This window comes from Echinops telfairi, unplaced genomic scaffold (genome assembly GCF_000313985.2).
Source record: "Echinops telfairi isolate 266 unplaced genomic scaffold, ASM31398v2 ScPeMD7_5;HRSCAF=22, whole genome shotgun sequence".
Lineage (NCBI taxonomy): Eukaryota > Metazoa > Chordata > Mammalia > Afrosoricida > Tenrecidae > Echinops > Echinops telfairi.
Window position 1 is genome coordinate 14,334,866 of NW_022103901.1, and position 11,401 is coordinate 14,346,266.

General features: G+C 61.8%; 2 protein-coding genes across 3 annotated transcripts in view; one reads left to right on the top strand and one right to left on the bottom strand.

Annotated features, from left to right (window-relative positions):
• Positions 1-6,818, top strand: part of RUSF1 (RUS family member 1) — a gene marked incomplete at its 5' end in the record, with an annotated part of 16,071 nt that extends 9,253 nt beyond the window's left edge. The window contains 8 exons of the mRNA XM_004706005.2: positions 1,362-1,463; positions 3,046-3,116; positions 3,196-3,380; positions 3,461-3,518; positions 3,884-3,954; positions 4,922-5,065; positions 5,153-5,230; positions 5,649-6,818. Coding sequence (XP_004706062.1) covers positions 1,362-1,463; positions 3,046-3,116; positions 3,196-3,380; positions 3,461-3,518; positions 3,884-3,954; positions 4,922-5,065; positions 5,153-5,230; positions 5,649-5,746 — 807 coding nt within the window. The remainder of the gene's footprint in view (positions 1-1,361; positions 1,464-3,045; positions 3,117-3,195; positions 3,381-3,460; positions 3,519-3,883; positions 3,955-4,921; positions 5,066-5,152; positions 5,231-5,648) is intronic.
• The window catches only part of SLC5A2 (solute carrier family 5 member 2), a 6,422-nt gene continuing 825 nt past the window's right edge, over positions 5,805-11,401 (bottom strand). Inside the window, exons 2-13 of one of the 2 annotated variants that reach the window (XM_004705637.2) lie at positions 11,278-11,382; positions 10,081-10,245; positions 9,517-9,622; positions 8,860-8,940; positions 8,488-8,717; positions 8,073-8,208; positions 7,783-7,890; positions 7,508-7,658; positions 7,249-7,417; positions 6,962-7,177; positions 6,343-6,475; positions 5,805-6,258 (exon numbers count right to left, since the gene is read on the bottom strand). In XM_004705637.2, the coding sequence (XP_004705694.1) occupies positions 6,032-6,258; positions 6,343-6,475; positions 6,962-7,177; positions 7,249-7,417; positions 7,508-7,658; positions 7,783-7,890; positions 8,073-8,208; positions 8,488-8,717; positions 8,860-8,940; positions 9,517-9,622; positions 10,081-10,245; positions 11,278-11,382 (1,827 nt within the window). In that variant the 3' untranslated portion in view covers positions 5,805-6,031. Of the gene's footprint in view, positions 6,476-6,961; positions 7,178-7,248; positions 7,418-7,507; positions 7,659-7,782; positions 7,891-8,072; positions 8,209-8,487; positions 8,718-8,859; positions 8,941-9,516; positions 9,623-10,080; positions 10,246-11,277; positions 11,383-11,401 lie in introns of both variants that reach the window. The other variant, XM_013005521.2, reaches the window with a different exon arrangement.

Below are 11,401 nucleotides of genomic sequence, written 5' to 3' on the forward strand. Positions count from 1 at the left end.
TGGCCCATCTCGAAGGGTGAGAGCGTTTCCATGTTTTTCCTTGGACCCTGTTTTTCCATCCCCCCTGCTTTCTGGCCCTTCTCCAGCCAGACCACCTGCAGTGTGTCAGTCAGTCAGTCTAAGGCAGGGTTGGGAGCCTCAGGACTGGTGGAGGCACAGAGGCGGAAGGAGTGGCGTCCAGTGTCAACATCATGTGTGATGAGAACCTTCAGTTCTCTCTGCAAACGCTGTGCTGAGTATCTGATTGGTGTTTGGGGCACGGCACACGGACCCTCCCACAGGAGTACACAAAGCTTTATAGAGTGCTGATTGTGGGTATTCCAGAGGAGAAGCGCGGGAACCTGAGAGAGGGTAGGGGCCGGGGGTGCAGGAAGGCCGCCCCCAGGGAGTGATGTTCCGGCGGGCCCTGAGGAGTGCGCTGAAGGGGCAGTGAGGGTGTTCTGGGGAGAAGCATCACTGGGAAGCTGTGAATGGTTGGCCTCGTGAGGAACATGTAGCCTCCCTGTCCAGGCACCAACCTTGTGCCTCGGTGGCATAGTGGGTGACGCACTGAGCTGCTAATCACAAGGTGAGCAGTTCCAAACACCAGCTGCCCCTCTGGAGGGAGACAAGGCTTTCCACTTCTGTAAAGACCGACGTCCTACCCTGTCCCCGTGAGTCGCATCAACTTACTTGATGGCAGTCAGTTAGAGTGAGGGAATTCCTGCTCCGGCCTGGTCCTTTTAGGCCTTTGGAGCCAGCTTCCAGGCCCCATCATTGGCTCTTACTGCCCAGGGCACCAGGATCTTGCCATCTGGGGTCCGGGTCACTGGTCACCATCATTGACCCTGTATTTACACAGCCTCTCATAGATCGGGCACCGATCTGGATGCCCCTGCCTTCACAAAGCTGGCTAGTCAATAAACGCTCCACAAGTAAGCAAGTTAATTTTGTTCAAAGGCAAGCGAGGCAGTGCCAAACGGGGCAGAAGTGACTGCCCAGGAAAGAGCAGCTCTGTGCGTGCCCACGAGGCCACCAGGCGCCTCCATTCCCAGGCAAGAGGGTAGAAACCAGCCTGGGCCTGGGAGCTCAGTGGGGACAGGGGGGCCACCAGTTAGAGCTGGAGCATGGCGAAGCTCTCGGCCAGCCAGGCATGGTCTTCGGGCTGCTCTTGGAGAAAGCTCCCTGGGATGCAGGACTTGTGTTTTCTCCTGAGATGAGAGGGCAGGTGGGCAGAGGGGATGTGCAGGCTGAGGACAGGAGGCTGAAGAAAACCTTCAAAGCTAGCTGGGGCTGCTACGAGCCCTTGGGTCACGCACTGAAGTGCCTCTGGTGCCACAGTATTCTCTCTGACCTTTGCTCTTTGTTCTCTCCTTGCTCAGTGCATTGTGGGCGTGGCTGGCGGGGCCACGCGGGCCGCACTGACCATGCACCAGGCCCGAAGAGGTAACATGGCCGATGTGTCCGCCAAGGACAGCAGCCAGGTGAGCGGCAGAGACCAGCTGGGAGGACAGGGAACGGAGCCACACCACATGGCAATCTAAGCAGCATTAGCAAAAAGTGGGTGGGGGGAAGCGGGGCACCACAGGGCGGGGCCCATGTCCCAGGCTGCCCTGGGATGCCTTCTGCGGGGATGCTGGGCCAGCAGGGCCTGCTAAAGTGTTGAGTGGAGACCTCCTGCCAGTGACCCTGGCCACCCCACCAGCTGGGTGCTTTTGGGCACCTAACTTCTTTCGTCTGTGGCACCATCTGCCGGGCTGGGGCTCCGGCCCAGAGAGGCAGGGGCTGAGAGGCTCAAACTGAGCTTGCTGCCATCAGAGTCCACGCCTGGCACTGGTGTGCTCTAAGAGTCAGAGCAGGGAGCGCCCATGTTCTTCCCGCATGCTCCTACCCCTGCCCAGGGCCACCCAGGGGCTTCCCTCCAGACTCCCCAGCTGTGGCCAGGCCTGGAGGGCCAGGACAGTAGAGCTCGCAAGCTGCAGATCCTCTTCCGCCAGCACCCACCCAGAGCCTCCTCTCCCAGGGGAGCTAGCAGGTGGCCTGTGTCTCTCCCCCTCAGGCTTGCTCCCATCACGACGACTGACACTCAGAGTGACTCAGTAGGGCAGAGGGGAACTGCCCCTGTGGGTCTCCAAGGCTGAGCCCTGTGGCATAGTGCTTGTGCGCTGGGCTGCCAATCAAAAGGTCAGAGGTCAAAACCATCAGCCACTCTGTGGGAGAAAGACGGGGCTTTCTCAGCTCCAGCAGAGTCACACTCTCGGAGAGTCACAGGGATGGTTCGACCCTGGCCTACAGGGTCACCAGGAGTTGGCATCCCCTCGATGGCAGTGAGGTTTTTGGTGAGAGCTCTTTATGGGAGCAGAAAGCCTCGTTCTCCCACTGAGTGGCTGGTGGTTTCCAACTGCTGATCTTGTGGTGAGCAGCCCAGCTTGCCACTCACCACACCCCCAGGGCTCCTCTTCTCCCCCAGGTGGGGGGTAGCTCTCAGGTCATCTCAGACCAGCAGTGGGCTCTAATAAGATTGACTCTTAAAAGAGAAGGTTCGATTCTCGTTCTTTTCAAGCGTGTTTGTTCTTCTCAGCATCTACAGAGACACTTTCTAACCATACACCAACCCCACTGCCTTTGGGTCCTTGTCCTCTCATAGCGGCCTGCTAGGACAGGGCAGAAGGGCCCCTGTGGGTTTCTGACACCATCACCGCTGACGGGAGTAGAAACCTTGACTTGCTCCAATGGAGCGGCTGGTGGTTTCGAACTGCTGACCTTGCAGGGAGCAGCCCAGCTCGCCACCATCAAGACTCCTTGGCCTTCCTTAAGCGCCCCCGCCTCCCCCAAATACAGTCCGTTCCCCACTCTGGACTTCGACTTGCCTGCAAAACCAAGAGTGTCCGGTCTTCCCGAGCAGAAAAACAGCTGGACGGCCAAGTCATCAGAAATGTTAACAATTGACTAGGCATCCCGGGAGGTTCGGGAGCAGGGCGGAATTCGATGAAGGACGCTCAAGGGCATTCCCGCCTGACTGGGAAAAGACGCATCTCCAGCTCCGACTCTCCCGCCATTTTGCAGGAGACGCTGGTGAATCTGGCCGGACTCCTGGTCAGCCTCTTGATGCTTCCCCTGGTGTCGGATCGGCCCAGGTCAGGTGGGGGCCCAGGGTGGGAAGGAGAGGGCCAGTGGGGCCTCGGTCTCGTTGACCACCATGCTCTCCGGCCGCAGCTTCAGCCTGGGCTGTTTCTTCCTGCTCACGGCCCTCCACATCTACGCCAACTACCGGGCTGTCCGAGCCCTTGTGATGGAGACCTTGAATGAAGGCCGGCTGGGGCTGGTCCTCACGCACTTCCTGCAGAGGGGAGAGGTGCCCCGCCCCACCTCAGCCAATCAGATGGAGCCGCTGTGGACAGGTGATCCCACCCCCTGGCCTCCAGTCTCTGTCTCCCAGGCTAACCCCTAGCCTGGGAACCCTGACTCCATCTTCCCACAGGCTTCTGGTCATCTCCGTCTCTGTCCCTTGGGGTCCCCCTGCACCGCTTGATTTCCAGGTGAGCGACCGGGGTCCCCCACCTCCAGCCTCACCTTGACTGCCACTCTTATTCCCCGCATGCATGCACATATGCCTTATTCCAGTGCACGCTGGCCTCCCATCTGTTCCATGGGGTACCCCGCCCCCCGGCTAGGGGAGCACTAGCCATGCTGTAACAGGGGAAGGGGAGTCGAGAGCGGTGCTGGGACCCACAGGGCTGATGACTGGACCCCGGGGACAGAGGGAAGGGAAGGAGGTGGGATGTGTCAGTGATGGGTGAAGGATGGACAGTTAAGAGTTAGGTGGCAGTTCCGGTGACTGGACAGTTACTGCTGCCTTTGCTTTCCCCTCCCCCACTGCTTGCCATTCTCCCCCCTCCCCCAGTATCTCGGAGCTGCAGCAGTTGACAGAGGGGCACCAGGAAGCCTACCTCCTTCACTGGGACCAATCACGAAGTGAGTGTGGGCTGGTCTACCAGCCTGCGACCCACCCTCGCTCCTCCAGCCCCAGGGCCCTCTGCCCTGGACCAGCCGGCCACAGTCCCGAGGCTGCCTGGTGTCCTGGGGGGAGCCCTAGACTAAGGCCCATACATGGACATTATGGCTGCTTTACTGAGGCACCCTAGTGGCGTAGTGCTTGTGCGTTGGGCTGTGATCTGAAAGGTCAGCAGGTTCAAAACCACCAGCCGTTCCGTGGGAGGAAGACGAAGCAGTCTCAGGAACTCACGGGCGGTTCTACCCTGTCCTTACAGGGTCGCCATGAGTCAGCATCGACTCCACTCAATGGCAGGTTTTTTGGGGGGTCACTGAGCTGCACGCCCCAGTGGAACTCCCTTTGCCCCTTTGGAAAACGAAGCTAGCCATTGCTGAACTCATTCACTCGCAGGGCAGGTGCGAGGGTCCAGGACAGAGAGCGGTTTCTGTAAGGGACCTCTAGAGGCAACACACTGGCTCTGATGAGATGCTGATCTTTGCTGGTCTCTGGGGACCCAGCCTGGAGCAGTCACCTTGTGGGAAGACTAAGTCCCCTGAGTGGGGACTGCCCTGGGAAGTGCCGTAGTCTCTCTCGATGATTCAGTGAGGGGCTTAGCTGCACATAAGGCCAGTCCCCACAGAGAGCTAGAAGTGAGGGCCCTGGGGATGAGAAAGAGATGCCACCAGCCAGCGGTCACGTGTTCAAAGGTGCAGGTTCTCTCTAGCCAGAAAAGATGTGGAAAATAACCGACCCCCATACGAAGTTGTCTTGGGAAACGGAACATCTCCATTTGGCCAGAGTGGTGGTGATCAGCCAGAGGTGAAGTTCTCAAGGAAAAGGGTTGGGGAGATGCCCTCTAGGGACAGACAAATGCAGCTTGGCGATGGGGTTCAGGGTGTTTGAGACAATGCCCTGCCCTGCCATCAGTGGGTTGCTGGGTCTTTTCAGAGCAGGCACAGGTGGCTCTGAGCCAGACAGCAGGCCCCGAGACAGTCCTGAGAGCTGCCACACACGGGCTGGTGCTTGGAGCCCTTCAGGGAGATGGGCCTCTCCCGCGAGAACTGGACGAGCTGAGGAGCCAGTATCAGGCAGGTAGGAGGCACTGCTGGTAGCTAGGTGGGTGGTGGAGTGGGGAACCTTCTCCTATGTTTCTGCTACCACCCGCACCCCCACCCTCAGGTTCTGGACAAGATAGCTGGGTCGCTGTCAAGGAGACACACCAAGTGCTGGACAAGCTGTTCCCAAAGTTCCTGAAAGGTAATGAACGACCCTCAGGAGCTCTGGCTCCTGTGGTTTACGCCCCATCCCTCCCCCCATCCCCATCACCTGGGTGAGCAAGTCCTTAGGCCTAAACTCTGACTCTGTTTCCCTGTCTGTAGCCTAGGGTGGTGTCTCAGGTTGCTTTAGTGCCCACAGTCTGTGGAGGGAAACGGGCGGGGCAGCGGGTAGAGCAGCCCCCCGGTTATCAATGTCCTTGCACTCGGCATCTCCTGCCGGCTCTTATGCATGTGTGATCTTAATGAATTCCTACTGCAACCAGATGAAGTTGTTGCCTCATTTTATGAGCTCAGAGAGGTCAAGAACTTGCCAAGAGGAGCACAGTAGTGCACAGAGCTGTCAGCCCAGGGTCTCCTCCCCAGCAGTCCCAGCAGCGCCCCACGGCCTCTCTTCCCAGGGCTGCAGGATGCCGGCTGGAGGACGGAGAAGCACCAGCTGGAGGTGGATGAGTGGAGAGCCACGTGGCCCCAGTGTCCAGCTAAGAAGGTGTTGTGAGCCACCCAGAAGGCGCCCAGGGCCCAGAACAGGAGCAAGGACACTGTGGCCACAGCAGCATGGATGAAGCGGCAGCTTTATTGGCTTTTGTAGGGCAACGACTATGGCTGGCCAAGTGACTGCCAGTCAGCTGGACTGGGCCCCGGACAGATACAAGGCTGAGGAAAGGGCACCCAGGGCCTTCCCCTGCTCCTGCCCTCACCCTCTTCTGTGCGGCCCTGACCCCACTCCTCGGGAGGCTGAGCCCCCACCCACTCATGGCTCTCTTTGTCCCACGTTGTGGCCTCAGGCGTAAAAGCCCCACAGGAACATGGCCACCGCCATCATGAGCAGGGCGTTGAGGTTGACCACGCGGGCCCAGCGTGGGTCCTCACTGATGTCCTCCAGTTGCCTGGCCGCTGCAGCAGCCTCTTCCTGGGTAGGGGGTGGGGGGCTACCTGCCCCACCCCCACTCATGCCACAGAACCAAAACAGGCACCGTCGAAAGAGACTTGGGGCCGGGGCCGGGGGCTCTGGAGAAATGGAGGCCTTGCAGTCAGTGAGAGAGCGGGTCTCTCCTGCCCCCCCCCCCATCGCCCCCCTCAGCAGAGCCCTACCCTCCATCTCCACTGCATGCTCCGGGCGCCCATTCTGTACAGGCGGGGAGGCAGGGACTTCAGGCTCCTCATCCGCATCCAGGTCCTCTCGCTCCTCCGTGCTGTGCCGGAGACTGAAGACCAGGCGGTGGAGCTGGGGGGGTGGGGGGGTGAGCAGAGACCAGGTGGGAGTTCTTCCCAACCCTCGGCCCTACTCTCTGTGGGCTCCTGCCCCAACCCTTGAGCCAGCTCGGCCCTGGGTACCTGCCTGGCAGCCACACACAGTATGGTCTTTCAGGGTTTGGCGTCTGTCTCTTTTTACCACCAATCACAGAGCCTGTTCTGAAGCCCAAAGGCCAAGCCAAGAATTGGCTTTGGGATGGTCAATCCCTAGGGAACACTGCAACCTACTACCCTCCCCCCTCCACCCCCATGCCCCAGGGGTCTTAAGGCCCACTTTTCCAAGATCACTTTGAATAAAGGACCTCTAACATCAACAGTTGTGCAGGCTCTGAAAAGTTCAAACTTCAGACCCACCACCTCCGAGCCGACCTTCAGTATGGAGAGACGCCCCAGCGCTGCCCCTGCCAAGCGCCCCTTCGTGCGGAAGAGAGGGGGCCTCCCCAAGGCCGGCGCTTACGTGTTTGCGCGGGATGGGCGCCGTGCACAGGGAGACCCCTAGGGTGAGGAGGGCCGAGCAGCAGAATAGCACGATGGCGAAGTAGAGGTAGTGTACGCCGCAGATGAGCGCCGGGCACGGCGAGGGCCGCACGCAGCTGCCCGAGCCGAACGAGAACTCGGGGATGAGCCGCGCCAGGCCCATCAGCAGGCCTCCGATCAGTCCCCAGAAGGCACCCTGCAGGGAGGAGAGCGTTGGTCTCCCCTAGGCGCACAAGGCCCTGCGCCCCGCGGGCGGCGCTCGCTCACCTTCTCATTGACGCGGGGCACGAAGAGCGCCAGCACGAAGATGGCAGAGACGGGCGGTGCCAGGTAGCTGGACACGGCCTGGATGTAATCGAAGAGCTGCCCGCCCTGCGCCGCCTGCACCACGGGGAGCCAGGCCACCGACACGGCCACGATGAACACCACCCAGAGCCTGTGGTGGAGCGGCCATCAGGGGCCTGAGCCACGCCTGCAGGCCCCTCCCGCCTGCCCGTGGCGGCCCCGCGGGGGACCCCGGCCCCACCGTCCTACGAGCAGCAGCTCGCGTTCACCGGCGCCCGGCCGCAGGCGCGTGTAGATGTCCATGGTGAAAAGCGTGCTGCTGCTGTTGAAGATGGAGGCCAGCGAGGACATGAGCGCGGCCAGCATGACCGCCAGCATGAGGCCGCGCAGACCTGCGGGCCAGAGCGGAGCGGTGAGCCCCGCGGCGCGCCCTCCCCGCCCGCAGGTTCCAGGTTCCACAGCAGGCGCCTGTGCCCGCGGGCCGGGGCCCCACCGCGCCCAGCCATCCTCACCCACCATTGGGCATGAGCTTCACAACCAGCCGCGGGTAGGCGATGTTGGAGCAGCCCACCTCCGTGCCACACACGCGCTTACACACCTCCGGCACCACGCACGCCACTTCATCTGTAGGCAAGAGGCCCACAGTGCCCCTGGGATGCGTTCCCCGAGGTGGGCACTCGGGGAGGGGAGGGAGGCAGGACCTGGCATCCCCCAGGCACCCTGAATCTTAAGACAGGAAAAGGCACCTGGGGCATTGGCAAGAAAAAGAATTTGCGGGAAGCCCCGGCTGGCGAGATGAACCTTACCAGGGTACAAGATGCGGCTGATCATGCCGGGCAGGACCATGAGAAACATGGGCATCAGCTTCAGATAGCCGCACAGGATGCAGCCCGCCTTGATGTGGGTCAGATTCTTCCCCGCCAGGCAGCGCTGTACTATGACCTGCGGGGACGGGCGCCAGACCCCCTGTGCTCAATCACCGAGGTTCCCCAGCCCCACCACCCCACGCTCAGCCGCTACTCGCCCTGCCAATCCATGCAGGTGGAGCCCCCGACTCAGCTGGGCCCCCAGGTCAGCTCCACCCTGGGGCCCTGGCCCTGGGATCCGGCATCCGGCTTGGTGGCCCACCCCCACGACCGCCCCTTGCCTGGCGAGAGGTGCTCCAGCCCCACCCATCGCAGCGTTGCTCAGTGGCTCGGGGTCCAGGCCCTGCCAGCACACCTGGTCACTGCACCAGTACCAGCCCGAGACGATGGTAAGGCCCACGACCAGCGCGGGCCACGGCAGGTCCCCTGTCACAGGGTCCCGAAGCAAGTGGTAGGAGTCCGGCCGGGGGCGGTAGCAGGCGCTGGAGATGTTGCCCACCGTAGGGTCCTCGGACACTGTCAGCGACGTCACTGCCCCCAAGTATTTGTCGAAGAGCCCCGAGTACCCTCCCACTTCATGGAAGGCTGTGTGAGCAAGGCTGTCAGGGGACCCAATGTCCACACCAGGGCCCACCCTGGGGCTCAAGTGCCGCCCAGAGCCTCAACCTCAGGCTCCTCCCACGGCCCCCTCCCTCGGCCCCGCCCCTCCCCTGGCTGGGCTCCGTACCATAGCCCATGAGGATCAAAGCACCCCCTAGAATGACGAAGGTCTGCACCGTGTCTGTGTACATCAGCGCCGCCAGGCCTCCTGAAAAGGGCCCGGGCTCAGCCGAGAGAGGCCAACTCGTGATTTCACATGCAGCCCGCCCCTATCACATCCGCTGTGTGTGTGAATTTGAACGAGGTGCCCCTTCCTGCAGACGATCCATTCTCTGGTCCACTGAGCCCGGGCACCGGGAAGCCTGGCGAGCCGAAGCCTGGGCTACAGGGAGCCGCCCTTGGCCAGGCACCCACCAGGCTCCTCTTAGGCCTCGGTTCTCTCCTCTTCTTATAGGAAGCCCTCATCCCAGTTCTATCCCATCCACAGGCCGGACCCTTCAAGCCCGCCAGCGCCTGGCCGCGTCCCCGATCTGGATCTGGAACCCCGGAACCACAATGGGTTTGGCTAGACAGCCCACTGCCAGGTGCTCAGAAGCTCCTCACTCTGCCTCGTGTCCCGGTCCCCACCACCCCCCCCAGATCCACGCGGGAGAGAGAAGGGAAGTTTGTCCTCCAAAGGGGCTGACCCCCTCCTAGCTGAACTTCTTTGGTGACGCCCCTAAAACCCACCCACAGCCGCCCGGCTCCCAGCCCCCTCCCCAGTCCTAAGCTCTCCCGTGGCCACCTGTCACCGTGTAGATCATGGTAATGCCCAAGAGCGCGATGACGGAGGCGTAGATATTCCAGCCCAGGGCCTGCTGGATGAACACCGCTCCGGAGAACATGTCCACCTTGAGAGAGGGAGACAGCGCGCAGGTGAGGACGCAGGGGCCAGGGCCACCTCCTGCCCATCAGCCCACATTCCGATCTGACCACGCTCTCGAAGGCGTCCTGGCTTCGCAGGCTCCACACAGCCCCAGCCCCAGGGACCCCCGCCCTCCCCTCCTTCCAAACCCTGCCCCCCCCCCCCCCCCCCCCCCCCCCCCCCCCCCCCCCCCCCCCCCCCCCCCCCCCCCCCGACTTCTCCTGCCCTCTCAGCTCTAGACTGGTCTGCCCTCCGGTGGGGTCAGCTCCTGTAGGGCTTCTGAGGCTGAAAGCTTAGACGGGAAGATCGCCAGGTCTTCTCTCCCGCTGTGCGCTTGGAGGGTTCGAACCGCCCACCTCTCACTGGCAGTCCCACGAGTCACCAGGCCCCGCCCCCGGAGGCGGTCCCGCCCACCCCGGCCGCGTCTGCGCGGGCTCAGCTCACCGAGATCTTGGTGAAGATGTACAGGAAAAGCGAGAGCACCGACAGGTAGAGGCGGATACGGCGGCCGCCGAAGCGCTTGCGCAGGTACTGCGGCATGGTGATGACACCCGCGGTCAGGTACACGGGCACGAAGAGCCAGCCCAGAAGCAGCACCACGAAGAGCGCCTGCGGGCACAGCGGCCAGGGGTTGTTGGGTGCGGGGGTGACTCGGGGTTTCAGACCGGGCCTCAAGAGCCCTTCACTGTCCCCCCTGCCGAGTCTGAGCGGCCTTCTCTTCGTGACCGTGGGCCTGGAAAGGGGGGCACCAGGAGTCAAGGGTGAGGGTAGGGGGTGGGGGGGAGGGCGCAACTGCAGACCTTTTTAAGTTCAAGAACAATCTTCCTTGAGGCCTTAGCCCCCATGCCCTTCCCAGAGCCCCAGACCCAACATCACCTCTTTCACCCACACTCAGCTAGACTTTTGAGAACGGGACTGAGTCAGCCCCTGCGTTCTGGCTAATTCAAACGGATTGTTGCTGACTCTTGGGCAGTAATGGGAGGACAGGGTCTTGACTCCTTCCTGGCCCTTAACCAGAACTCTCTGGGCCACTGTGACCGGTGGCCAGTCCCTCAAAAGGCAGTGTCCTCCTCCTCCTCTTCTTCCTCCACTCCCTGCCGTATCTCTGGCACGTGAACCTCAGAGCCCTCAGCCTGACCCCAGGCTCAGCCAGGCAGGGCCATCTCCCTTCTTCCCACCCTCCTAAACGTCTGTCCTTCAAGGCTCAGCTCCGAGCCCCCTCCTCCATGAAGCCCAGAGCCCCAAGTGCTGGGCTCCTGCAGCCACCACGTTGCATCTCAGTCTGGGATCCTCGTTCAAGTCAGGGGCTTCCATGCCCACCACCCCTTTCAGGGAGCAGCAGCATTAAGGAGCGGGTGTCCTGTTTAGGGCCACTCACCTGCTTCAGAGGAGAAAAATCAAGCCCAAGAGGGTAGTGGCACAACTAGAGTCACACAGCTAATCAGCGACAGGACCTACCCTTGTCCCGAATGGCATCATCTCCTGCATCGCCCACCACTGAGCGGGCTATAGGGACACTCCTCCCCAGCTCAAATTTGGAAACCCACCTCCAGCCTCGTTACTTCCCACTGCCAGGTATGGTCCTCCCAAGAGTTCCCACTGGGGCAAGGTGAAAGCAGGGGATGGGGGTGGGGCTCTTACATTCCACTCAAATCCAGCCACAGCCAAGCCACTTGCCGCACCTGTCCCGGCGAGGCCCACAAAATGACCGCTGCCAATGTTGCTGGCAAACAGAGAGGCCCCCACCTGGGGGGGCGGGCAGAAG